This window comes from Scyliorhinus torazame, chromosome 13 (genome assembly GCF_047496885.1).
Source record: "Scyliorhinus torazame isolate Kashiwa2021f chromosome 13, sScyTor2.1, whole genome shotgun sequence".
NCBI lineage: Eukaryota > Metazoa > Chordata > Chondrichthyes > Carcharhiniformes > Scyliorhinidae > Scyliorhinus > Scyliorhinus torazame.
The window spans coordinates 108,708,077-108,733,760 of NC_092719.1; the positions used below are offsets into that span (position 1 = coordinate 108,708,077).

At 48.1% G+C, this 25,684-nt stretch overlaps 1 protein-coding gene across 1 annotated transcript in view; it reads left to right on the forward strand.

The window, feature by feature from the left end:
• Positions 1 to 25,684, forward strand: part of grm2a (glutamate receptor, metabotropic 2a) — a 528,341-nt gene that overhangs the window by 372,564 nt on the left and 130,093 nt on the right. Inside the window, exon 2 of the mRNA XM_072472038.1 lies at positions 18,218 to 18,791. Coding sequence (XP_072328139.1) covers positions 18,315 to 18,791 — 477 coding nt within the window. The 5' untranslated portion in view covers positions 18,218 to 18,314. The remainder of the gene's footprint in view (positions 1 to 18,217; positions 18,792 to 25,684) is intronic.

Consider the following 25,684-nt stretch of genomic DNA (forward strand, 5'->3'; position numbering starts at 1 on the left):
ATACTGGGAGTGTTTGATGGAGATACTGGGAGTATTTGATGGAGACACTGGGAGTGTTTGATGGAGACACTGGGAGTGTTTGATGGAGACACTGGGAGTGTTTGATGGAGACACTGGGAGTGTTTGATGGATATACTGGGAGTGTTTCACGGAGACACTGGGAGTGTTTCACGGAGACACTGGGAGTGTTTGATGGAGACACTGGGAGTGTTTGATGGAGACACTGGGAGTGTTTGATGGAGACACTGGGAGTTTTTAATGGAGACACTGGGAGTGTTTGATGGATATACTGGGAGTGTTTCACGGAGACACTGGGAGTGTTTCACGGAGACACTGGGAGTGTTTGATGGAGACACTGGGAGTGTTTGATGGAGATACTGGGAGTGCTTGATGGAGACAGCGGGAGTTTTTGATGGAGACATTGGGCGTGTTTGATGGAGACACTGGGCGTGTTTGATGGAGACACTGGGCGTGTTTGATGGAGACACTGGGAGTGTTTGATGGAGACACTGGGAGTGTTTGATGGAGACACTGGGAGTGTTTGATGGAGTCACTGGGAGTGTTTGATGGAGACACTGGGAGTGTTTGATGGAGACACTGGGAGTGTTTGACGGAGACACTGGGAGTGTTTGATGAAGACACTGGGAGTGTTTGATGGAGACACCGGGAGTGTTTGGCAGAGGCACTGCGAGTGTTTGATGGAGACACTGGGAGTGTTTGATGGAGACACTGGGAGTATTTGATGGATATACTGGGAGTGTTTCACGGAGACACTGGGAGTGTTTCACGGAGACACTGGGAGTGTTTCACGGAGACACTGGGAGTGTTTGATGGAGACACTGGGAGTGTTTGATGGAGACACTGGGAGTTTTTATGGAAATATTGGGAGTGTTCGATGACGACACAGGGAGTGTTTGATGGAGACACTGGGAGTGTTTGAGGGAGACAGCGGGAGTTTTCGATGGAGACACTGGGCGTGTTTGATGGAGACAGTGGGAGTGTTTGATGGAGATACTGGGAGTGTTTGATGGTGACACCGAGAGTGTTTGATGGAGGCACTGGGAGTGTTTGATGGAGACACTGGGAGTGTTTGATGGAGACACTGGGAGTGTTTGATGATGACACGGGAGTGTTTGATGGAGACACTGGCAGTGTTTGATGGAGACACTGGGAGTTGTTGATGGACACACTGGGAGTGTTTGATGGAGATACTGGGAGTGTTTGATGGTGACACCGAGAGTGTTTAATGGAGACACTGCGAGTGTTTGATGAAGACACTGGGAGTTTTTAATGGAGAAACTGGGAGTTTTTGATGGAGACACTGGGAGCTTTTGATGGAGACACTGAGAGTGTTTGATGGAGACACTCGGAATGTTTGATGGAGACACTGGGTGTATTTGATGGAGACACCGGAAGCATCTGATGGAGGCACTGGGAGTGTTTGATGGAGACACTGGGAGTGTTTGATGGAGACACTGGGAGTTTTTGATGGAGACACTGGGAGTGTTTGATGGAGACACTGGGAGTGTTTGATGGAGACACTGGGAGTGTTTGATGAAGGCACGGGAGTGTATAATCAAGCCACTGGCAGTGTTTGACGGAAACACTGGCAGTGTTTAATGGAAATATTGGGAGTGTTTGAAGGCGACACTGCGAGTGTTTGATGATGACACGGGAGTGTTTGATGGAGACACTGGGAGTTTTTGATGGAGACACTGGGAGTGTTTGATGGAGACAGTGGGAGTTTTTGATGGAGACACTGGGAGTGTTTGATGGAGACACTGGGAGTCATTGATGGAGATACTTGGAGCATCTGATGGAATCACTCGGAGTGCTTGATGAAGGCATTGGGAGTGTTTGATGGAGATACTGGGAGTTTTTGATGGAGACACTGGGATTATTTTATCGAGACACTGGGATTGTTTGATGGAGACACTGGGAGTGTTTGATGGAGACACTGTGAGTGTTTGATGGGGACACTGTGAGTGTTTGATGGAGACACTGGGATTATTTTATCGAGACACTGGGATTGTTTGATGGAGACACTGGGAGCTTTTGATGGAGACACTGGGAGTGTTTGATGGAGACACTGGGAGTGTTTGATGGATACACTGGGAGTATTTGATGGAGGCACTGGGTGTTTTTAATGGAAATATTGGGAGTGTTTGATGACGACACGGAGTGTTTGATGGAGACACTGGGAGTGTTTGATGGAGATACTGTGAGTATTTGATGGAGACATGGTAGTTTTTGTGGAGACACTGGGAGTGTTTGATGGAGACACTGGGAGTGTTTGACGGAGACACTGTTAGTGTTTGATGGAGACACTGGGAGTTTTTGATGGAGCCACTGGGAGTGTTTGATGGAGACACTGGGAGTGTTTGATGGAGACACTGGGAGTGTTTGATGGAGACACTGGGAGTGCTTGATGAAGACACTGGGAGTGTTTGATGGAGACATGGGAGTTTTTGATGGAGACACTGGGATTATTTTATCGAGGCACTGGGAGTGTTTGATGGAGACACTGGGAGTGATTGATGGAGACACTGGAAGCGTCTGATGGAGGCACTGGTAGTGTTTGATGAAGACACTGGGAGTGTTTGATGGAGACACTGCGTGTGTTTGATGATGACACGGGAGTGTTTAATGGAGAGACTGGGTGTTTTTGATGGAGGCACTGGGAGTGTTTGATGGAGACAGTGGAAATTTTTGATGGAGACACTGGGAGTGTTTGATGGAGAAACTGGGAGTGATTGATGGAGACACTGGAAGTGATTGATGGAGACACTGGAAGCATCTGATGGAGGCACTGGGAGTGTTTGATGGAGACACTGGGGATGTTTGCTGGAGACACTGGGAGCTTTTGATGGAGACACTGGGAGTGTTTGATGGAGACACTTGGAGTATTTGATGGAGACACTGGGAGTGTTTGATGGAGACACTGGAAGTGATTGATGGAGACACTGGAAGCATCTGATGGAGGCACTGGGAGTGTTTGATGGAGACACGGGGGTGTTTGATGGAGACACTGGGAGCTTTTGATGGAGAGACTGGGAGTGTTTGATGGAGACACTGGGAGTGTTTGATGGAGACACTGGGAGTGTTTGATGGAGACACTGGGAGTGTTTGATGGAGACACTGGGAGTGTTTGACGGAGACACTGGGAGTGTTTGGCAGAGGCACTGGGAGTGTTTTATGGAGACATTGGGAGTGTTTGATGAAGACACTGGGTGCTTGTACTGTGAAGTATTCCAGTCCTCCGTTCTGATCACAAGTAATAACAATGCAGACTTTTGTTCTGAATATGGGGAATTAAAGTGTTCTGATGAAAATGCCTGTCCTATGTTCATAATTAAAAATGCCAGTGGTGTTAATGAGACCTTTTGCAATCAATAAAAGGGTGTTAAAACTGCTGTTGGCTCCTTGGTGTTTTTTAATTATGTGGCTGAAGCAGATTGTTACAATTTTGGAGTCTTTGCCTGTGCCCTACAGAGGCTGTCATCATTGAGCAGGGATCTAATCTGTGAACAGGAGGGTGGGTGATGTGGAGATTCGGCAGGTGCTCAGTGACTTGCTCACACTGGCTGAGATGAGGTTGTGCTTGATACTCTTCCCCACAAACCCCACCGTGACTGCCTCTCGTAAGTGTTTTATTTCAAAGCTGACATCAGTCCCATCGGCTTGCAGTCTGTGGCACATCCTGGCAGCCGGACCAAGGCACTGCCAATGTAACGTCCTGGCACGCTGCAGTACAGCCCTCAGCCCTCTCGCCCTGGCATACGGTAAGTGTTGGGGACATTTTAAAAGCAGCGTGCGGTTGAATTTATACAGGGCCCAGAATTGGATCATTGATATACAGTGTTTTTCACAGTGGATCTTCAGTTGGAACATTCTCAGAATCCCATAGCGGTATTGTGTGATTACTGCCCGAGTTGTGTGCAGATCCTGTCCCAGCATTGTGCCGGATTGGCACCAGGGTTTTTGCTGGTTGTGTCGAAAAGCATTTTAAGACAATAAAGTACTTTTGAAGTTGATCTTTTGGGTGCCTCCTATCCAGGATGAAGAGCCCAAATCTTTCTGGACTTTTTGCTTTGTGGTTCCTCTTTCCACCATCTCTCACCCTTGAACGTCTCTCCTGCGTCTTGAGGACCAGCCCTGGCCGCAGTCCTCAAGGTGTCTCCGAACCAAAGTTCTGGATTGGCCTGCGTGCACGCACTCCCATTTCACATTGTATTGTGGAGCCTTCCTCGCAATGTGTCACCGAATCATCGAATCTTCCGGTTCAGAAGGAGCTCATTCTGCCCATCATGTCAATACTGGCATCTGTCAAAGAGCAATTCAATTGGTCCCATTCCTCTGCTTTCTCTCCCCATCACCCTGTAAAGTTTTTCTTTCAAGATATTTATTCAACTCCCTTTTCAAAATCTTCACTGACTTTTCTTCCACCCCCCTTTCAGTCAGTACCTTCCCGATCACAACAACTTGATGTGTAAAATGTTTCCCCTCATTAATCCTCCACTTCCCTGCCAGTTACCTTAAATTTATATCCTCTGGCCACCCTACCAATGGAAACAGTTTCTCCCCCATCGACTCGGTAAAAACAATTCAGAATTCTGAACTCCACATTTTCCCCCTACCCCTTCCCTGCTCCAAGGAGAACAATCCAGGCTTTTCCGACGTCTCCACATAAACCAAAGTAACTGGTTTTAGGAAATCACATTTTCACCCTCTATGGTCCTGACATCCATCACAAAGTGTGGTGTCCAAAACGAACCACAATAATACTGCAAACTAACCAGTGTTTTACAAAAGTGCAGTGTGACCTCTTTGCTTCCCCGCTCTGAGTCTCTGTTTATAATGTCGTGAATCCTCCATGTCTTTCATAGTTTTATTGACCAGCCCTGTCACCTTCCAACATTTGTGTACATATACTCTTCCTGCACACCCTTTTAGAATGTTTATACTGCCCCTCCTCAATCTCACTCCCATCGTGTCCTTCTCAGAGTTTGCTCACAGATGCCTCATAGTGATGCCTGTTGCCTCTGGTACTGGTGATGGAGGCATTGATTGGGACTCAGTGGCCATGACTGGGGTGATCCCTGTATTTTGGGTGGGTATCCCCTTGTGTCTCAGTCTAACCACCATCGCAGTATCGGACCATGCAGAGCACACACTAACAGAATGTCAGCGATTCCTACACACTGTGCCATTCCGAACAATGCAAATGCCACCAAGTTACTCGTCACCGGCTAATGATAGCGCAGTGGTGTGAAGGTGCCAATTAAACCATCGTTTACTCAGCTGTAGTCACCCAGAATAATAGTTTGTAAAAAAAGGAAAATAGGTAGCAAGGACAGAGCGCAACACGGCACCTCAATTCCTGTGTGCCAATAGAGGCTAACCTGTGTCCTAATTAGCTGTACTCAGTGGGGATCTCCCTTATCTCAAGACCCACCCCACTGACTTGAGCACAAATATCCAGGCTGGCACTCCGGACTGAGAGTATTGAGGACCATTGCACTGTAAGCGGTGCTGGCTCCCAGAGGGCATGTTAAACAGAGGCTCTTGCTGCCCTCTTGGATGGATGTACAAAGTTGTACAATGTTTCAAAGATCAGGGATGTTTCTCTTTCTGGGACTTGGATTCATTACTAGCCCAGAGCTCAGCTGGGCCTGGTGCTCTTTGCTTTGTGTTAGCTTGATTGACAAGGGGTGCGGGTGAAAGGTTATCGGGGGTAAGCAAGAATGTGGAGTTGAGGTTACAATCAGCTCAGCCATGATTTATTAAGTGGCGGAGCAGACACGAGGGGCTGAATGGTCTGCTCCTGCTCCTAATTCATATGATCCCTGGCCTATGTATCACTTGGGGTTTTGAGACTGGGTCCTTGCCCTCCGGAGGCATAAAGGTTCAACAACGGTACATGAAGCATCTATCACACCCAGTGCTGATAGTCCCAGGTTTGATGGCGAGGTAAAGAACTTGGATTTAAATCGCATTTTCCACACCAACTGGACATCTGAAATCACTATGCAGCCAATCAAGTACTTTAAAAAAAAATTTAGAATGCCAAATTCTTTTTTCCAATTAAGGGGAATGTGGCGTGGCTAATCCACCTACCCTGCGCATCTTTTTTGGGTTGTTGGGGTGACACCCACGCAGACACGGGGAGAATGTGCAAACTCAACACGGACAATGACCCAGGGCTGGGATCGAACCTGGGTCCTCGGTGCCCTGAGGCAGCAGTGCTAACCACTGTGCCACTGTGCCGTTCCGCCAATCAAGTACTACTGTAGTGTAATCAATGTTGTATTGTAGGAAATGTGTCATAGGAACATAGGAATTAAGAGCAGAAGTGGCAATTCAGCCCTTCAAGCCTGCTCCGCATTCAATCAGATCTCTTCCTGCTTTCAAAGCCACTACCTGTTTGCCATATTCCTTCAACCTGTTTTTATCAGAAATATATCGATCTTCCTCTTGAAACTATCTAATGATTCGGACTCCACTGCACTATGGGGCAGCGAGTTCCACAAATTCACCACCCTCTGTGAGAAGTAGTTCCTCCTCATCTCAGTTTTAAAACTACCGCCTCTCAAATTATATCTTTGACTCTTAGATCTTATATCTTATACATTAGAGGCTGTTTAGCACTGGGCTAAATCGCTGGCTTTGAAAGCAGACGAAGGCAGGCCAGCAGCGCGGGTTCAATTCCTGTAACAGCCTCCCCGAACAGGCACCGGAATGTGGCGACTAGGGGCTTTTCACAGTAACTTCATTTGAAGCCTACTTGTGACAATAAGCGATTTTCATTTTCATTCTTGTTCTAGATTGCCCCACAAGGGGGAACATTTGGTCCACATTTACTTTATCAATCCCTTTTTGTATTTTATATACCTTGATCAGATCCCCTCTCATCCTTCTAAACTCCAGCGGGTATAAGATCAAACTGTTTGATCTCTCCCAATATGTCAACCCCTTCATCCCTGGAATCAATCTGGTGAACCTCCTCAAAACTAGATCTCATACTCCAGATGTGGTCTCACCAACACCCAATTGCAACAACACTTCTCTACTTTTATACTCCTTTTGTAATAAACGCTAACATTCCAGTTGCCTTTCTTATTACATTTTGTACCTGCAGACAGACTTTCTGTGATTCATGAACAAAGACACCCTGATCCCCCTGCCCAGACGCATTTTGAATCTGCTTTCCATTCAGACAATAATTTGCCTGACTATTTTTTCAGCCAAAATGGATAGATAACCTCACACTTATCCACATTTTTACATATTTTTAAAAATAAATTTAGAGTACACAATTCATTTTTTCCAATTAAGGGGCAATTGGGCATGGCCAATCTACCTACCTTGCACATCTTTGGGTTGTGGGGGTGAAACCCACGCAAACACGGGGAGAAAGTGCAAACTCCACATGGAGAGCCAGGATCGAACCTAGGACCGCGATGCCGTGAGGCAGCAGTGCTAACCACTGTGACACCATGCTGCCCCCACACTTACCCACATTAAACTCCATGAGCTGGATTTTCTGATTCTGCTTCTATGTCCGCAGGATCCGTCTGGTCTTATGAACAAAAGGTCGGTGCCGCCCCCGCACTGATGCTCCACCCGGTGGGGAGCTAGCAGCCACCCCACGTAAGCTTTACCTGCCAATACGGACGCAGGATTTCCGGGTCCGATGGCCGTGCATGCGCACAGCGACGGCCGTGCCCTACAACTTGGTGCCGTCCGTGCGCGAACTCGGCCTATCAAAATCTACCCCCCTGTAACACTCCTCGCCACCCCCGGACCACCCCCCACCAGGCCCCCCAGACCCCGCTGCATCCCCCCTACCAGAGTAATGGCTCCCCTCCAACTGTGGCAGCGCTGGGCACAGTGAGAAGATACGTGACCGATGCCGTCGGGAAGTCAGCCCATTGGAGGTGGAACATCGGGCTGGGCCTCAGGTGACATCCTGAGGCCATCCCAGAAGCACTCCTCAAGTATGCCATTTTTGTGGGGCAGAGCATCAGAAAAACAGCGCCGCCTCAGTTCCGGCGTAAAAATAGATTCTCCGGCAGATCGCTGAACCCGATTTTGGAGTGCCACTTGGAGAATCCTGCCCCACATGTCAAATTTTGGCCTAATCTCCTAGTCTATCTATATCCGTCTGTAAAATCCTCTCCACTGCCTGCTTTCCTACCTAATGTAGTATCATCTGCCAATTTTGCTAAATTACACTCTGTCCCTCCTTGCAGGTCATTTGTTTAAGAAGGGTAGCAAGGATAATCCAGGGAACTACAGGCCGGTGAGCCTTACGTCAGTGGTAGGGAAATTACTGGAGAGAATTCTTCGAGACACGATCTACTCCCATTTGGAAGCAAATGGACGTATTAGCGAGAGGCTGCATGGTTTTGTGAAGGGGAGGTCGTGTCTCACAAACTTGATAGAGTTTTTCGAAGAGGTCACAAAGATGATTGATGCAGGTAGGGCAGTGGATGTTGTCGATGTGGACTTCAGTAAGGCCTTTGACAAGGTCCCTCATGGTAGACTGGTACAAAAGGTGAAGTCACACGGGATCAGGGGTGAGCTGGCAAGGTGGATACTGAAGTGACTAGGTCATAGAAGGCAGAGAGTAGCAATGGAAGGATGCTTTTCTAATTGGAGGGCTGTGACTAGTGGTGTTCCACAGGGATCAGTGCTGGGACCTTTGCTGTTCGTAGTATATATAAATGATTTGGAGGAAAATGTAACTGGTCTGATTAGTAAGTTTGCAAAGGTTGGTGGAATTGCAGATAGCGATGAGGACTGTCAGAGGATACAGCGGGATTTAGATCGTTTGGAGACTTGGGCGGAGAGATGGCAGATGGAGTTTAATCTGGACAAATGTGAGGTAATGCATTTTGCAAGGTCTAATGCAGGTAGGGAATATACAGTGAATGGTAGAACCCTCAAGAGTATTGAAAGTCAGAGACATCTAGGTGTACAGGTCCACAGGTCACTGAAAGGGGCAACACAGGGGGAGAAAGTAGTCAAGAAGGCATACGGCATGCTTGCCTTCATTGGCCGGGGCATTGAGTATAAGAATTGGCAAGTCATGTTGCAGCTGTATAGAACCTTAGTTAGGCCACACTTGGAGTATAGTGTTCAATTCTGGTCGCCACACTACCAGAAGGATGTGGAGGCTTTAGAGAGGGTGCAGAAGAGATTTACCAGGATGTTGCCTGGTATGGAGGGCATTAGCCGCATTTCTTAAAGGTACATTGCTTAAACATCCATTTCTTAAAGGTACTCTCACATGACAGTCTAGATATACTACATCCACAAGTTCCCCATTATCCACCTTGCTAGTTACATCCTCAAAGAACGCAAGGAACTTTGTCAAGCATGACTTAATCTTCATAAAAGCATGATTATAATGGTGGATTGAGCTTTGTCTTTCCAAATGTTTAGTCATCTCCTCCTTAATGATTGATTCCACCACAGAAGTCAAGCTAACCGGCCTATTGTTTCCAACTTTTTGCCTCTCTCCTTTTTTGAATAGGGGAGTTACATTTGCGTGTTTCCAATCGACTGGGACCTTTCCAGAATTTTAAAATATCATCACCAATGCATCCATTATCTCTGCTGCCACCTCCATTAATACCCTAGAGTGAGGCCATCACGTCCCGGAGACTTATCTGCCTTTAGTCCCATTAGTTTATTCAATGGGCAGGATTCTCTGACCCTCCGCGCTGGAATCGCGTCCGGCACAGGGGCGGAGAATGGCCCTTCACGCCGGAAATCCAGCACGACTCTCCGTGGACCCGCCAGATCCGCGGCACTGGCAACGGCCCCCGCGGTGATTCTCCACGCTCGACGGGCGAGTGCCCGCCAAGTTCTGCCGGCGTGGTTCACATGTGGTCCCACCCGAGGGGGGACCTCAGCGTTCTGACTGCGGGGGCCATCCTGGTAGGGGTGCAGGAGGATCTGACTCCGGCGGGGGCCTCCACAGTGGCCAGGCCCACGATCGGGGGCGACCGATCGGCGGGTGCGCTCATTGCGGGGGGGGGCCTATGTTCCTCCGCGCTGGGCCCCTGCAGTTACGCCGTGCGCATGCGTGGCAACGCGGAGCTCTGCTAGCCCCCTTGAAAATGGAGAACCATCCGGATCTTTGAGGAAAAAGTCCAGAGTGATTCTCGCCCGTTTTCCGGCGGGCGTGGGGACTTAGTCCCCACAAGGGAGAATCCTGCCCAATACCTTCTCCTTAGCGATGGGTATTGCACTAAGTTCCTCTGCGTTAACTACAGTTCTTGGAAAAAATGTATTATCCTCTACCATGAAGACAGAGGCAACATATTGGTTCAATGCCTCAGCCATTTCTGTGTTCCCCATTATTACCTCACCGGTATCGTCCTCTAAAGGGCCAACATTTACTTTCGCTATTCTCTTCCTCTTTCTATATTTATAGAAGCTCTCAGGATTAGTGTTTATTTTTTCTGCTAGTTTCCTTTCGTAGTTCATCTTAGTTTTTTAAATTCCATTTTTAGTAGTTTCTTTACTGACCCCTAAAGTTCTCCCAATCCTCCAGCTTACCTTAGCTTCTGCAGTATGGTACGCCCTAGTTTTTGCCTAGACTTCCTCGTTTAGGCATGGAACACTTTTCTCCATTTTACAATTCCTCTTCTTCTCAGGAATATACTTTAATTGAGAGGTATTTAATATCTCCCTCAACATCTGCATTGTTCCTCCTCCCTACTGAAGGCCAGATCTGGGGCGTTCAAGGCAGACGATCCTGACCTATACAAGAGATCCAGGTACGACCCCCGCAAAGCCATGCGGAATGCCAAGAGAGAATATCAAACCAAGCTAGAGTCACAGACAGACTCTCGGCGGCTGTGGCAAGGCCTAAACAACATAACGGGCTACAAAGCGAAGCCGAGCAGTATCTCCTGCAGCAGCGCATCCCTCCCCAGTGAACTCAATGCATTCTATGCTCGGTTCGAGCAGGTAACCAACAATCTGCTGTTGAGTGCCCCAGCAGCCCATAACTGACCCATACCCACCATCACAGCTTCCGAAGTCAGATTGGCCTTCCTGAAAGTGAACTTTCGGAAGGCGACGGGCCCAGACGGGATCCCCGGTCGTGCACTCAGAGCCTGCGCGGACCAGCTGGCAGAGGTGTTCGCGGACAACTTTAACCTGTCCCTACTCCACTCTGATGTCCCCACCTGCTTCAAGAAGACCACCATCATACCGGTACCAAAGAAGAACCAGGCAACGTGCCTCAATGACTACCGACCAGTGGCCCTGACTTCAGTCATAATGAAGTGCTTCGAGAAGTTGATCATGAAGTGCATCACCTCCATACTCAAGGAACACCTTGATCCACTGCAATTCGCATACCGCCGCAACCAGTCCACAGCAGACGCCATTTCCCTGGCCCCACACTCATCCCTAGAGTATCTCGACAACAAGGACTCCTACATCAGGCTCCTATTTATTGACTACAGCTCCGCCTTCAACACCATAATCCCAGCCAAGCTCATATCAAAGCTCCAAAACCTAGGACTTGGCTCCCCACTCCACAACTGGATCCTCGATTTTCTGACCAACAGACCACAATCAGTAAGAATGAACAACAACACCTCCTCCACAATAGTCCTCAATACCGGTTCCCTGCAAGGCTGCGTACTTAGCCCCCTACTCTACTCCCTGTACACACACGACTGTGTGCCAAAATTTGGTTCCAACTCTATCTACAAGTTTGCTGACGATACGACCATAGTGGGCCGGATCTCGAATAACAATGAGTCCGAATACAGGAGGGAGATAGAGAACCTAGTGGAGTGGTGCAGCGACAACAATCTCTCCCTCAATGCCAGCAAAACTAAAGAGTTGGTCATTAACGTCAGGAAGCAAAGTACTGTACACATCCCTGTCAGCATCAACGGGGCCGAGGTGGAGATGGTTAGCAGTTTCAAATTCCTAGGTGTGCACATCTCCAAAAATCTGTCCTGGTCCACCCACGTTGACGCTACCACCAAGAAAGCACAACAGCGCCTATACTTCCTCAGGAAACTAAGGAAATTCGGCATGTCCACATTAACTCTTACCAACTTTTACAGATGCACCATAGAAAGCATCCTATCTGGCTGCATCACAGCCTGGTATGGCAACTGCTCGGCCCAGGACCGCAAGGAGCTTCAGAGAGTCGTGAACACCGCCCAGTCCATCACACGAACCTGCCTCCCATCCATTGACTCCATCTACACCACCCGCTGCCTGGGGAAAGCGGGCAGCATAATCAAAGACCCCTCCCACCCGTCTTACTCACTCTTCCAACTTCTTCCATTGGGCAGGAGATACAAAAGTCTGAGAACACGCACGAACAGACTCAAAAACAGCTTCTTCCCCACTGTCACCAGACTCCTAAATGACCCTTTTATGGACTGACCTCATCAACACTACACCCTGTATGCTTCATCCGATGCCGGTGCTTATGTAGTTACATTGTATAACTTGTGTTGCCCTATTATGTATTTTCTTTTATTCCCTTTTCTTCCCATGTACTTAATCATCTGTTGAGCTGCTCGCAGAAAAATACTTTTCATTGTACCTCGGTACACGTGACAATAAACAAATCTAATCCAATCCAATCCAATCAACTGGCCTACCCTCAATTATTTGTGCCCAATCTCCTTGGGCCAATTTTTCCTCAGGCCTGTATAATTACCTCTGCTAAAACTCTTGTATGCACTGTGCCTTCTGTTGCTCGTCAGGTAACTTGCACACAGCAGGTAGAATAATGACCAGCTGACATGTTTTTGTATTGTTTATTGAGGGACAGATATATTGGCCAGGACCTTAAGGGTAACTCCCCAGCTCTTCTTAAAACTAGTGTCATGGGATCTTTGATATCCACGCAAACAATTTAAGGCCTGAATTTAACACCACATTCACTCTGACAATGCAGTAATTTCTCAAAATGACATTGGAATGTGAGCCTTTATTTTTGTGCTCACGATCTGGAGTGGGATTTGGAGGGTCACCAAACACTGCCAAATCAATTGGAGGACATGTGACTCTGGGGTACAGGCCGTCCAACCAGGTCAGTCTTCAATCCACAATTCTCCTCTTTCCTCTGTGTTATCCTCAGGAAACAAACGAGGAATGTGTCACAAATTTAACGCACCCGATGAGGAGTGGGCCATTGCGAGATTTGGTTATGAGTAACAAAATAGAAAAGACAGATGATCTAAATGTGCGCGAATACTGACTATAAGTTTATGCAGTTTAAAGTTGAAATAGAAAATGAAATGGCACAGGTTATATCCACTGAAACTAACCATTTATCCTGCCTTCCAATTCTCTGTACATCACCCAGTTCTCTATCCACATTAATCAATTAGCTCAACCCCTTACTGTGTACTACTCTTTTATATGTGTACGGGTCCTTCCTGGTCCTTCTTGTTTATTCACTGTCTATTCTCTTGTTTCTTCCTTTCTTTTATTTTTGCTATTAACATTTTTATCCATGGATGATTAAAGGGCCTCTGCCTTTAATTCAAGCAGCAGCCTGGGCTGGTTTAAACTGGAGATAGACCTGTGACTTTAAGGCAAAGCACAAAATAGCCTTTAATTCAAATAAGCAGAATAGAATAATGATGAGTTCTCCCAGTGAGCCAGAGAAGACACAGCCAGAGTGAGACAGCAAAGAGTGAGTTTGGGAATTTGAATCTAGGTGGGAATTCGAATCTGGGTGGGGAGGAGGTACTTTTTATCCCTGGTAAATGACTGGTAAGTAGTTTTTCTTTTCATTGTCTAATTTATTTATTTTTTCTTTTGTTTTTTGGAATTGTAGTTGCATAAGTTTACCTAAGGTTTAAGACATGGCAGGAGATCTCAGACCCGTGTCATGCTCCTCGTGTGTGATGTGGGAGCTCAAGGACTCATCCACTGTCCCTGGCTCCTTCACGTGCAAGACGTGTGTCCAGTTGCAGCTCCTGTTAGACAGCTTGATGGCTCTGGAGCTGCGGATGGACTCACTTTGGAGCATCCGCGATGTTGAGGACGTCGTGGATAGCACGTTTAGCGAGTTGGTCATACCTTTTGGAAATCTAAATACACAAGACACTACTTACCTTTAATCCACCCTCCTTGTTACACCCCCCAAAAAAGCTCATAACTTTGCCAAACATTATTTCCCTTTCATAAAACCAAGTTAACTCTGCCTAACCACACTGATTTTCAAAATATCTTGATATATCCTTAATAATGGATTCCAGCATTTTCTCTACTATTGATGTGAGGTTTAATTGGGCTGTAGTTCCTTGCTCACTCTCTCCTTCCTTTCTTGAATTGTAGGATTACCTGAATTCCCCTGAATTCTAGAATGCAGGGAATTTGGGAGGATCATAACTAAGGCATGCATAATCTCTGCAGCTATGTCTTTTAGAACATTAGGGTGTGGACATCATGTAGATCTTGAGGATTTCAAGGCTTTTCCATTTGTTTCTCGAGTATCATTTCTACTAATATTAATTGCTTTTAGTTCTTCACTCCCATTACCTCCTTGATTTCCCATTATTTTTGCATTGCAAATGTGTCTTCTGCCTGAACATATTTTTAAAACATTTTCTGAATGCCCATTATAATTTCTCCTGTCTAGACCAACTGTTACTTTTGCTACTCCCTTCCTTTGTCCTCTCTTCTTCATTTAGTGAGTGCGGATGTTTGTCTAGGTTTGGAGAGTGTCCAGTGTGGCATGTTTTCGAAAACAAGATAGCGGTAATCTGGAAAAACTGAGTTAATCTAACACTCGTGGCTAGGAAAGCATTTAAAAAGATAAACTTGCATTTATATAGTGCCTCTCACAACCAATGGACACCTGAAAGCATCTTGCAGCCAATGAAGTCCTTTTTGAAGTGTAGTCGCTGTTGTAAGGTAGGAAACGCAGCAGGCAATTTACACTCGGCAAGATCCTATAGGCAACAATATAACAACCAGCCAATCTGTTTTATGATGTTAGTTGACAGATAAATGTTGGTCAGGACATTGGGGATAAACCCTCTGAAAAATAGCTTCATGGGATCTTTGAAGTCCAGCTGAGAGAGCAGATGGTGACTAGATTCAACATCTCATCTGGAAAACATTGATCCAACACTGCAATATTCCCTCGGCACGAGTGTCGTTCCTGCTTTTTGTGCCGAAGTCAGAGTGGGGCAAGAGAAACCATCTGTCTCAGTGGGGCAAGGGTTACTCATCGAGCTACAGCTGACCCTAGAGCACGCCACAATTTAATTTGAAGGTAAGCAGCTGTATTTTCCACAGGACATTTCCCCAATTGTCCACTGAATTGTGAGTAAGAGATTAACGCAAGCCTTGGGAAATGGCCATTTATATCAATTGTGTGGGCCCGTCTGTTGAATTATGTTGGGAGATTAAGTGAAAACGAGGTGGAAATTCTACACCAAGGTTATGAAATCATCCAAACGAAAAGAAAACTAGCAATAATTTCCAGAATAGATTATGCTGACAACTTGTCAGAATTGTTTGAGGAAGTGAAAGAGATGGTGGGCAAGGAAGTGCAGCAGATGTGGCATACAGGGGCTTCAGGAAGTCTTTGGCTTGGTTCTGGATTATTTTATATATGACACTATTGGGGAAGGATGAGCAGTAGCAACGTGGATTTAAGAATGATTTGAGAGCAGACAGCCAGTAAGAGTTAAGGGCAGCCTCTCACGTTCGATGGTGGTGGGTAAACAGTGCCCACAGGGTTCTGCTCTGGTATCACCTTTGCATTAATCACTCATAGATTATCATAGAATTTACAGTGCAGAAGGAGGCCATTCGGCCCATCGAGTCTGCACCGGCTCTTGGAAAGAACACCCTACCCAAGGTCAACACCTCCACACTAACCCCATAACCCAGTAACCCCACATCAGGACCACATCTTGGGGGATTGGTCTCCAAATTTATAATTGATTCTGACACAGGAGGCTCAACAAATAAAGCCAAGGTTCAAATGAAGCAGCAAGGAAATACTAACAAGATGGTGGAATTGACAAACATGTGGCCCTGTTGCCAAGTGTGAGATGGTGCACTTTGGTTAAAAAGTGTGTAATAATTATACTTTGAGTGAATGGAAGGAAGTAGGTTTGCCAACCCACCCGATAGCCCAGGGGATTTTCAGGAATTAAAGATTAATCTCCAGGTGTAGCCCAGAGAAGATATGTGAGGTTTTTCTTCTTTGCACATTTAAAAAAATTTATAGAAGCGCAGGCATCCTGGAAAAAAAAGATTGAGTAAGAGTGAAGACTCTTCCGCGCGACTATCAAAAGTCCAATTGCTTTCCAGCGGCCGCAGCAAGGTCAGACACCATGGAGTGTGGGAACTGGGGTGGCTGGAGGTCATGGGATGTCACCTTCAGGAATGAAGCCAAGGAGCGTTATTAGAAAAGTAGACAAATTTGGAGGGTCAGGCTCACAGGATATGAACAGTTAGGGGGAGATGGTGGTGTTGAGGTAATCCAGAGGGCCAGTCTAGTGCTCTGGGGACATGGGTTCACAAACCACCAAGGCAGCTGGTGGAATTTAAAATTTAGTTAATAAATGTGGAATTGAAGGTTAGTCTCAGTAATGGCGACTGCGAAACTATCATCGATTCTTATTAAAGAAAATACTGGTTCACTAATGTCACCAATGCTCCTTTAGAGAATGAAATCTGCCACCCTTACCCAGTCTGGCCTACACGTGACTCCAGACTCACAGCAATGTGGCTGACTCTTAGACTGCCTCCTGAAAGGACTTAGAAAACCACTCAGTTCAAAGGCAATTAGGGATGGGCAGCAAATGGTGGCCCAGTTAGCGACACCCACATCCCATGAAAAGAGTGAAGTAAATTTTTTAAAGGGGTACCTCGAGTGGGAAAAACCCTAAAAGAACCAAATGGGAATCTGGCACTAATGGGAAGAGATACTGGCGAATCTCAAGAAAAACCTCAGCAATAACACAGTGCGAGTACCGAGCGCAGACTTGGCTCAGTATTCTAGTAACAAATGTGTTGAGGGTATAGCAGAGGTTCACTCGGACAATCCCTTGGTGTGAGGAAATATAAATACCATGGAAAGGGTTGGAAAACTGGGGCTGTCGGCGATTACCAATTTATTTGGCTGGGATGTTTGAAATGATGAGGAAAGTGTAGATGGAAACAGACGGTTCCCAGTGACTGAGGGCTCCAAGGGGATTTAGTTATAATATTTGGGACTGGGAGCAGGAAGTAGTCTATAACATAGAAGATTCAGATACTGTGCACTGCACTGCCAAAGTTGATGATTGAAGCAGAAACCATTTCAACGGTTAAGAATAGAACTGACAGGTGATTGAAGGATCAAGGGAGATGGGAACAGCACAGTCTCAAGGGAATTAAATACTGCTTTTCTGGGCGATAAACCTCAATACAGACTGGTTATGCCCAATAACCTGTTTGCATGTTGTAACTTCTGGGCAATTGTGATATAAGTTGGAAAACTCATTAAGGACCAGCAGATTCATGGGAATGATGGTGGACACAATGGAAAGTATGTGCAATGGGGCAGCACGGTAGCCTTGTGGATAGCACAATTGCTTCACAGCTCCAGGGTCCCAGGTTCGATTCCAGCTTGGGTCACTGTCTGTGCGGAGTCTGCACATCCTCCCCGGGTGTGCGTGGGTTTCCTCCGGGTGCTCCGGTTTCCTCCCACAGTCCAAAGAGGTGCAGGTTAGGTGGATTGGCCATGATAAATTGCCCTTAGTGTCCAAAATTGCCCTTAGTGTTGGGTGGGGTTACTGGGTTATGGGGATAGGGTGGCGGTGTTGACCTTGGGTAGGGTGCTCTTTCCAAGAGCCGGTGCAGACTTGATGGGCCGAATGGCCTCCTTCTGCACTGTAAATTCTATGATAATCTATGTTACGGCTAAGCACTTCGGCAATGAGGCAGGATTTATCAGAATATTAGCTATAATTTCTTGTGCTATCCCCACCATGAGCAAATTTGGATGAAAAGATATTTTACCCATTGTGTCTGAAGCATGGGTGAGTCGAATCTTCATGAGCATGCAATTGTTTAATGTTTTCTGCTGATCATATATTCGAAAAAGCTGAGGTGGTGACATTTCTGTCACAATATTTGAATCAATTTCCTGTTTGGATGACGGTGTTGAAATTACTATTCTAATTCGAGCTTTATAAATCTCTCCCTGCAGCCAGTGGACTAGAACGATGCAATTAGCTCCCAGGTTTAAGGAAATTACTGGCTCCCATCCATCAGAAGCCGTGAGATCTTGATCTAAGAGCTGCTCCATGAGGAACCTGGACATGTCCCACTCACTGCAGCTCATCTTCCTCCACCTCCTGCTTCAAGCGACCGTCTTGTCCTTCAGCAACCTGCCCAGTGGGAAGAAGGAGATTGCGATTGAGGGGGATCTAGTGATCGGGGGTTTGTTCCCAATCCACGAGAAAGGGAACGGTTTGGAAGATTGTGGAAGGACCAATGAGCAACGCGGCATCCAAAGGCTTGAGGCAATGCTGTTTGCATTGGACGCGATAAACAAAGACCCCAACATTTTGCCCGGAATTCAGCTTGGAGCCCACATCCTGGACACCTGTTCCAAGGACACTTATGCTCTGGAGCAGTCGCTGGAATTTGTGAGATCTTCCCTGACGAAAGTAGACGAGACAGAATACATCTGCCCAGATGGGTCTTATGCCATCCATGATGACACAGCCTTTGCCATAGCTGGAGTAATTGGTGGCTCCTACAGTGATGTATCCATCCAGGTAAGGAACACACAGAACTTTACCATGGGGTAAGCAAGGAAACATGTTGAATTGTATCAGCGAAAGAAACCGATATTCAGTTTTATCATTGAGGCAATTGTTAGAACTTGAGAATGTGCTTTGGTGAACAGATTGTATTGTATATCTTGAGTAATCAGGGGTGGGAAGACCTGTTTTGGTAATTCTGATGGCAATGTTGGGTTGTTAGTTCAGGCCCTACTCCAGAGCCATGAGTACGTAATCTTGGTTGGCACTCATACTGACAAAGGTGCTACCTTCCAGAGGTTAAACCAAAACCCCGTCTCTTCTGAAAGGTGGACATATAAGACCCCACGGCACTTTGTGAAGGAGAGCAGGGGAGTTTTCCTGATGTGCTGGTCAACACTTATCACTCAACCAACATGACTAAAATTTACTCTCTGGCCATTTACCATTTTGATATTTTTGGGATCTTGTTTTGTGCCACAACCTCCCACGTTAAAACAGTGACTGCGCTGTAAGACCATTTCATTGGCTGTAAAATGCTTTGAGCTTCTGAAATAGATGCAAGTTCTTTCTTGTCCCCTTCATTGGTGGCATCACACATGCCCAGATCAGCTTTAGCAGTGGCCAGAGGTTTATTGGCAATTTTCCGTGTGCCATTTTGTCACTTCATGAGCTGAACACCCTGACCGGATTGGGCAGAGACGGGGCTAGAGTGGAGCTTTTGTCCATCCTCGGAGTTGACTTAGCTGCCAACCAGTTGTGAAGATTCTCATGGGAGTGATACAAGTTGGGCATGAAAAGTTGGCTCTATCCCTACGGGGCAATAACTGTCCTTTGTCACCATTCCAAACTAGCTGACTTGAACCAACTGACTTGAAGGAGAGAAGAAGGTTAAGAGGAGACTTAATAGAGGCATACAAAATGATCAGGGGGTTAGATAGGGTGGACAGTGAGAGCCTTCTCCCGCGGATGGAAATGGCTGGCACGAGGGGACATAGCTTTAAACTGAGGGGTAATAGATATAGGACAGAGGTCAGAGGTAGGTTCTTTACACAAAGAGTGGTGAGGCCGTGGAATGCCCTACCTGCAACAGTAGTGAACTCACCAGCATTGAGGGCATTTAAAAGTTTATTGGATAAGCATATGGATGATAAGGGCATAGTGTAGGTTAGATGGCTTTTGTTTCGGTGCAACATCGTGGGCCGAAGGGCCTGTACTGCGCTGTATCGTTCTATGTTCTATGTTCTATCTCCTTCAAGAGCATGGAGACGTGTTGATAACTGTACAGGAACAATAATATATCATAGAATCCCTACAATGCATTTGGCCCATCGAGTCTGCACTGGCCCTCCGAAAGAGCACCCTACCCAGGCCCAATCTCCCTTAACCTTTGAGCACTAAGGTGCAATTTATTTATTTATTTATTTTGAAATATATTTTATTGAAACTTTTTCGATCACAATTTTTTCCCTTTACACATCAAACATAAGAAAAAAAAAATTTGACAGTACATGTAACATAATAACCACAGTCTAATAACAAGTAACTAACCAACATGGTAAACTAATCAATTAACATAAAATAAAACTTTCCCCTCCCCCCCCCCTCCCCCCTGGGTTGCTGCTGCTGGTCATCTATCTTCCCTCTAACGTTCCCCTAGGTAGTCGAGGAATGGCTGCCACCGCCTGGTGAACCCTTGAGCCGATCCTCTCAGCGCAAACTTCATCTGCTCCATTTTAAGAACCCCGCCATATCGTTTATCCAGGCCTCCAGTCCGGGGGGTTTCGCTTCCTTCCACATGAGTAAAATCCGACGCCGGGCTACTAGGGACGCAAAGGCCACAACATCGGCCTCTTTCGCCTCCTGCACTCCCGGCTCATCCGCAACTCCAAATAAAGCTAACCCCCAGCCTGGTTTGACCCGGACCTTCACCACCTTCGAGATCACTCCCGTCACTCCCCTCCAATACACCTCCAGTGCCGGGCACGACCAAAACATATGTGTGTGGTTTGCCGGGCTTCCGCCGCACCTCCCACACTTGTCCTCCACGCCGAAGAACCTGCTCAACCTTGCTCCCATTATGTGTGCTCTATGCAGCACCTTAAATTGAATCAGGCTAAGCCTGGCGCACGAGGAAGAGGAATTTACCCTGCTTAGGGCATCAGCCCACATACCCTCCTCTATCTCCTCTCCGAGCTCTTCTTCCCACTTTCCTTTTAGTTTGCCCACCATCTCCTCCCCCTCTTCTCTCATCTCTCGGTATATCTCTGACACCTTGCCCTCCCCGACCCACACCACCGAGAACATTCCCTGTGTCGGGAGCAATGGAAATTCCCTCACCTGTTGTCTTGTGAACGCCATCACCTGCATATACCTAAAAAAGTTTCCCCGGGGCAGCTTATACTTTTCCTCCAACGCTTCCAAGCTTGCAAACGTCCCGTCTATAAATAAATCTCCCACCCTCCTAATTCCCAACTGGTGCCAGCTCTGGAATCCTCCATCCATCCTCCCTGGGGCAAACCTATGGTTGTTCCTGATTGGGGACCCCACCAGGGCTCCCAGCACACCTCTCTGTCGCCTCCATTGTCCCCAGATATTTAATGTTGCCGCCACCACTGGGTTCGTGGTAAATGTTTTTGGTGAGAGCGGTAGCGGCGCCGTCACCAGCACCTCTAGACTCGTCCCTTTACAGGACTTTCTCTCCAGTCTTTTCCACGCCGCTCCCTCTCCCTCTATCATCCATTTACGGATCATCGCCACATTGGCGGCCCAATAGTAGTCGCCCAAATTCGGCAGCGCCAGTCCCCCTCTGTCTCTGCTACGTTGTAAGAACCCCCTCCTTACCCTCGGGACTTTCCCTGCCCACACGAAGCTCGTGATGCTCCTGTCTATTTTTTAAAAAAAGGCCTTAGTAATTAGTATAGGGAGACATTGGAATACAAATAGGAACCTCGGGAGGACCATCATCTTAATTGCCTGCACTCTACCCGCCAGTGACAGTGGCTGCATGTCCCACCTCTTGAAGTCCTCTTCCATTTGTTCTACTAATCGTGTCAGATTAAGTCTGTGTAAGGTTCCCCAGCTCCTGCCGATCTGAATCCCCAGGTATCGGAAGTTTCTTTCCACTTTCCTTAGAGGCAGGCCTTCTATCCCTCCACTCTGGTCCCCAGGGTGTATCACAAAAAGTTCTTCCCCATGTTAAGCCTATATCCCGCGAAATCTCCGAACTCCCTCAATATCTGCATGACCTCTGTCATCCCCCCCACTGGGTCCGTCACATACAACAGTAGGTCATCCGCGTAGAGCGACACTCGGTGTTCTTCTCCCCCTCTAATCACCCCTCTCCATTTCCTGGAGTCTCTCAGCGCCATGGCCAGTGGTTCAATTGCCAACGCGAACAGTAATGGAGATAGCGGGCATCCCTGCCTTGTTCCCCTGTATAGTCGGAAATACTCCGATCTTTGCCGACCCGTGACCACACTTGCCGTTGGGGCCCCATAAAGGAGTTTGACCCAGCTAATAAACCCGTTCCCGAACCCGAACCTCCTTAGCACCTCCCATAAGTACTCCCACTCCACCCTGTCAAATGCCTTCTCTGCATCCATTGCCGCCACTATCTCTGCCTCCCCCTGTACTGGGGGCATCATTATCACCCCTAATAGCCGTCGCATGTTGACATTTAGTTGTCTCCCCTTTACGAACCCTGTCTGGTCTTCGTGCACCACCCCCGGGACACAGTCCTCTATCCTCGATGCCAGCACCTTTGCCAGCAATTTGGCGTCCACGTTTAATAGTGAAATAGGCCTATAGGACCCGCACTGCAGCGGATCTTTATCCCGCTTCAAAATTAGCGATATCGTCGCCTCCGACATTGTCGGGGGTAGAGTCCCTCCTTCCCTGGCCTCGTTAAAAGTCCTCACCAACAGCGGGGCCAGCAGGTCTACATATTTTCTATAAAATTCCACCGGGAACCCATCTGGTCCCGGAGCCTTCCCTGCCTGCATATTCCCCAGCCCCTTGGTAACCTCGTCCACCCCAATTGGTGCCCCCAGGCCTTCCGCCTCCTGCTCCTCCACCCTCGGGATCCTTAATTGGTCCAGGAACTGCCGCATCTCCTCTTTTCCCTCCGGGGGTTGGGACCTATCCAGTCCTTCGTAAAAGGTCTTAAACACCTCGTTTATCTTCCCTGCTCTCCGCACCGTAGCTCCCTTTTCGTCTCTAATTCCCCCTATCTCCCTCGCCGCTGTCATCTTTCGCAGCTGATGGGCCAACAGGCGACTAGCCTTTTCCCCATATTCATACCTCACCCCCCGTGCCTTCCTCCACAGCACCTCCGCCCTCCTGGTGGTCAGAAGGTCGAACTCCGTCTGGAGTCGTCGTCTCTCCCTGTACAGTCCCTCCTCCGGGGTCTCCGCAAATTCCCTGTCCACTCTTAAGATCTCCCCCAGTAGCCTTTCCCTTTCCTTGGCTTCTGTTTTCCCTTTGTGGGCCCTGATGGAGATCAGCTCTCCTCTGACCACCGCCTTTAGTGCTTCCCATACCACTCCCACTCGGACCTCCCCGTCGTCATTGGCCTCCAGGTACCTCTCGATACATCCCCGCACTCTTCCACAGACTCCCTCATCCGCCAACAATCCCACATCTAATCGCCAGAGTGCTCGCTGCTCCCTCTCCTCTCCTAGTTCCAGGTCCACCCAATGTGGGGCATGATCCGAAATAGCTATGGCTGAATACTCAGCTTAGCTTCTTCCACCCTCGAGATCAACGACCTTCCCAAAACAAAAAAATCTATCCGGGAGTACACTTTATGAACATGGGAGAAGAAGGAGAACTCCCTGGCCCTCGGTCTAAGAAATCGCCATGGATCCACTTCCCGCATTTGGTCCATAAACCCCTTAAGCACCTTGGCCGCTGCCGGCCTTCTTCCGGTCTTAGATCTGGATCTATCTAACCCTGGGTCCAGCACGGTGTTGAAGTCTCCCCCCATTATCAAGTTTCCTACCTCCAGGTCCGGTATACGTCCCAGCATCCGCCTCATAAATCCCAGATCGTCCCAATTCGGGGTATATACGTTAACCAACACAACCTCCATTCCCTCCAGCCTGCCACTCACCATTACATATCTGCCTCCACTATCTGCTACAATGCTCCTTGCTTCGAATGATACCCGTTTCCCCACCAGTATGGCCACCCCTCTATTCTTTGCATCTAGCCCTGAATGGAACACCTGTCCCACCCATCCTTTCGTTAACCTAACTTGGTCCGCCACCTTCAGGTGCGTCTCCTGGAGCATGACCACGTCTGCCCTCAGTCCTTTCAAGTGCGCGAGCACTCGGGCCCTTTTAATCGGTCCATTTAGGCCTCTCACGTTCCACGTGATCAGCCTCACTAGGGGGCTACCTGCCCCCTTCCCGTGTCGACTAGCCATCACCCTCTCTAGGCCAGTCCCATGTCCCGATTCCGCGCTCCCACTCGCTCCCCAGGTGGCGCATTCCAGCCCCGACCACCCACCACTCTTTAGCCAGTTCCTCTTTGATTTCTGCAGCAGCAACCCAGTTATCCCCCCCGCCCCCCCGCTAGATCCCCCTCTAGCGTGATTGCTCCCCCCATATTACTTCCGCAAGTCAGCTGACTTGAACTGACCCCGGCTTCTCCTGCTCACTCCTTGACCCCCGTGTGGGGAACTCCCATCTACCTTGCGCCTATCTTCCCGCCATTATCTTTCTGGCGCGGGAACATCTCTGTAGCTGACCCACCTCTTGTGGCGCAGCTCCCTTTCCCACCCCACTCCCATTCCTCATCATCCGCCTATGTCCCTTCTTTCCCCCCCCACCGGCGCCCACATTTCTTAGTGTCTCCCCCCTTCCCAATTTACTTCTCTATATACATCGACAGTAACATTTCCCTGTAATATCAGTCCCTCAGTTCCGATCCAATTTCTCATCTTTAATAAAGGTCCATGCTTCTTCCGTCGTTTCGAAGTAGTGATGTCTCTCCTGGTACGTGACCCATAATCGTGCCGGCTGCAGCATCCCGAACTTCACCTTCTTCTTGTGTAGCACCTCCTTGGCTCGATTAAAACTCGGTCTCCTTCTCGCCACCTCCGCACTCCAATCCTGGTACACCCGTACCACCGCATTCTCCCATCTACTACTCCGTACCTTTTTGGCCCATCTCAGAACCACTTCTCTGTCATTAAAGCGGTGAAATCGCACGATTGTCGCCCTAGGTGGTTCTCCCGCTTTTGGTCTCCTCGCCGGGACCCGATGAGCCCCCTCCACTTCTAAGGGGCCCAAAGGGGCCACCGCTCCCATCAGCGAGCTTAGCATCGTGCTCACGTAAGCCCCGCAGTCCGCTCCTTCCACTCCCTCAGGGAGACCCAGAATCCGAAGGTTCTTCCTTCGTGCTCTGTTTTCTAGGGCCTCAATCCTTTCAATGCACTTTTTGTGGAGCGCCTCGTGCGTCTGTGTTTTGACCGCCAGGCCCAGGATCTCGTCCTCATTATCCGTCACCTTCTGTTCCACCACGCGGAGCTCTGTCTCCTGGGTCCTTTGTGCCTCCTTAAGCCCCTCAATTGCCTGTAGCATCGGGGTCAGCACCTCCTTCTTTAGTAGCTCCACACACCGTCTTAAAAATTTGTCTTGATCGGGCCCCCATGTCGCCTGGGCTTTCTCCGCCGCCATCTTGTTTCTTTTTCCTTTCTGTCCCTATCTTCGAGGATTCCTCGCGCTCCAGCCGCCGCCACCGATATTTTCCTCTTTCGTTGGGGGGGACTCCCTATTAACTCACCCCACACCGGGTTTCGTCGCGCGAAAATTTCCCGTTGGGGCTCTTAAAAGAGCCCGAAGGTCCGTTGGAGCTGGAGCCGCCGAAACGTGCGGCTTAACTGGTCATCGCCGCAACCGGCA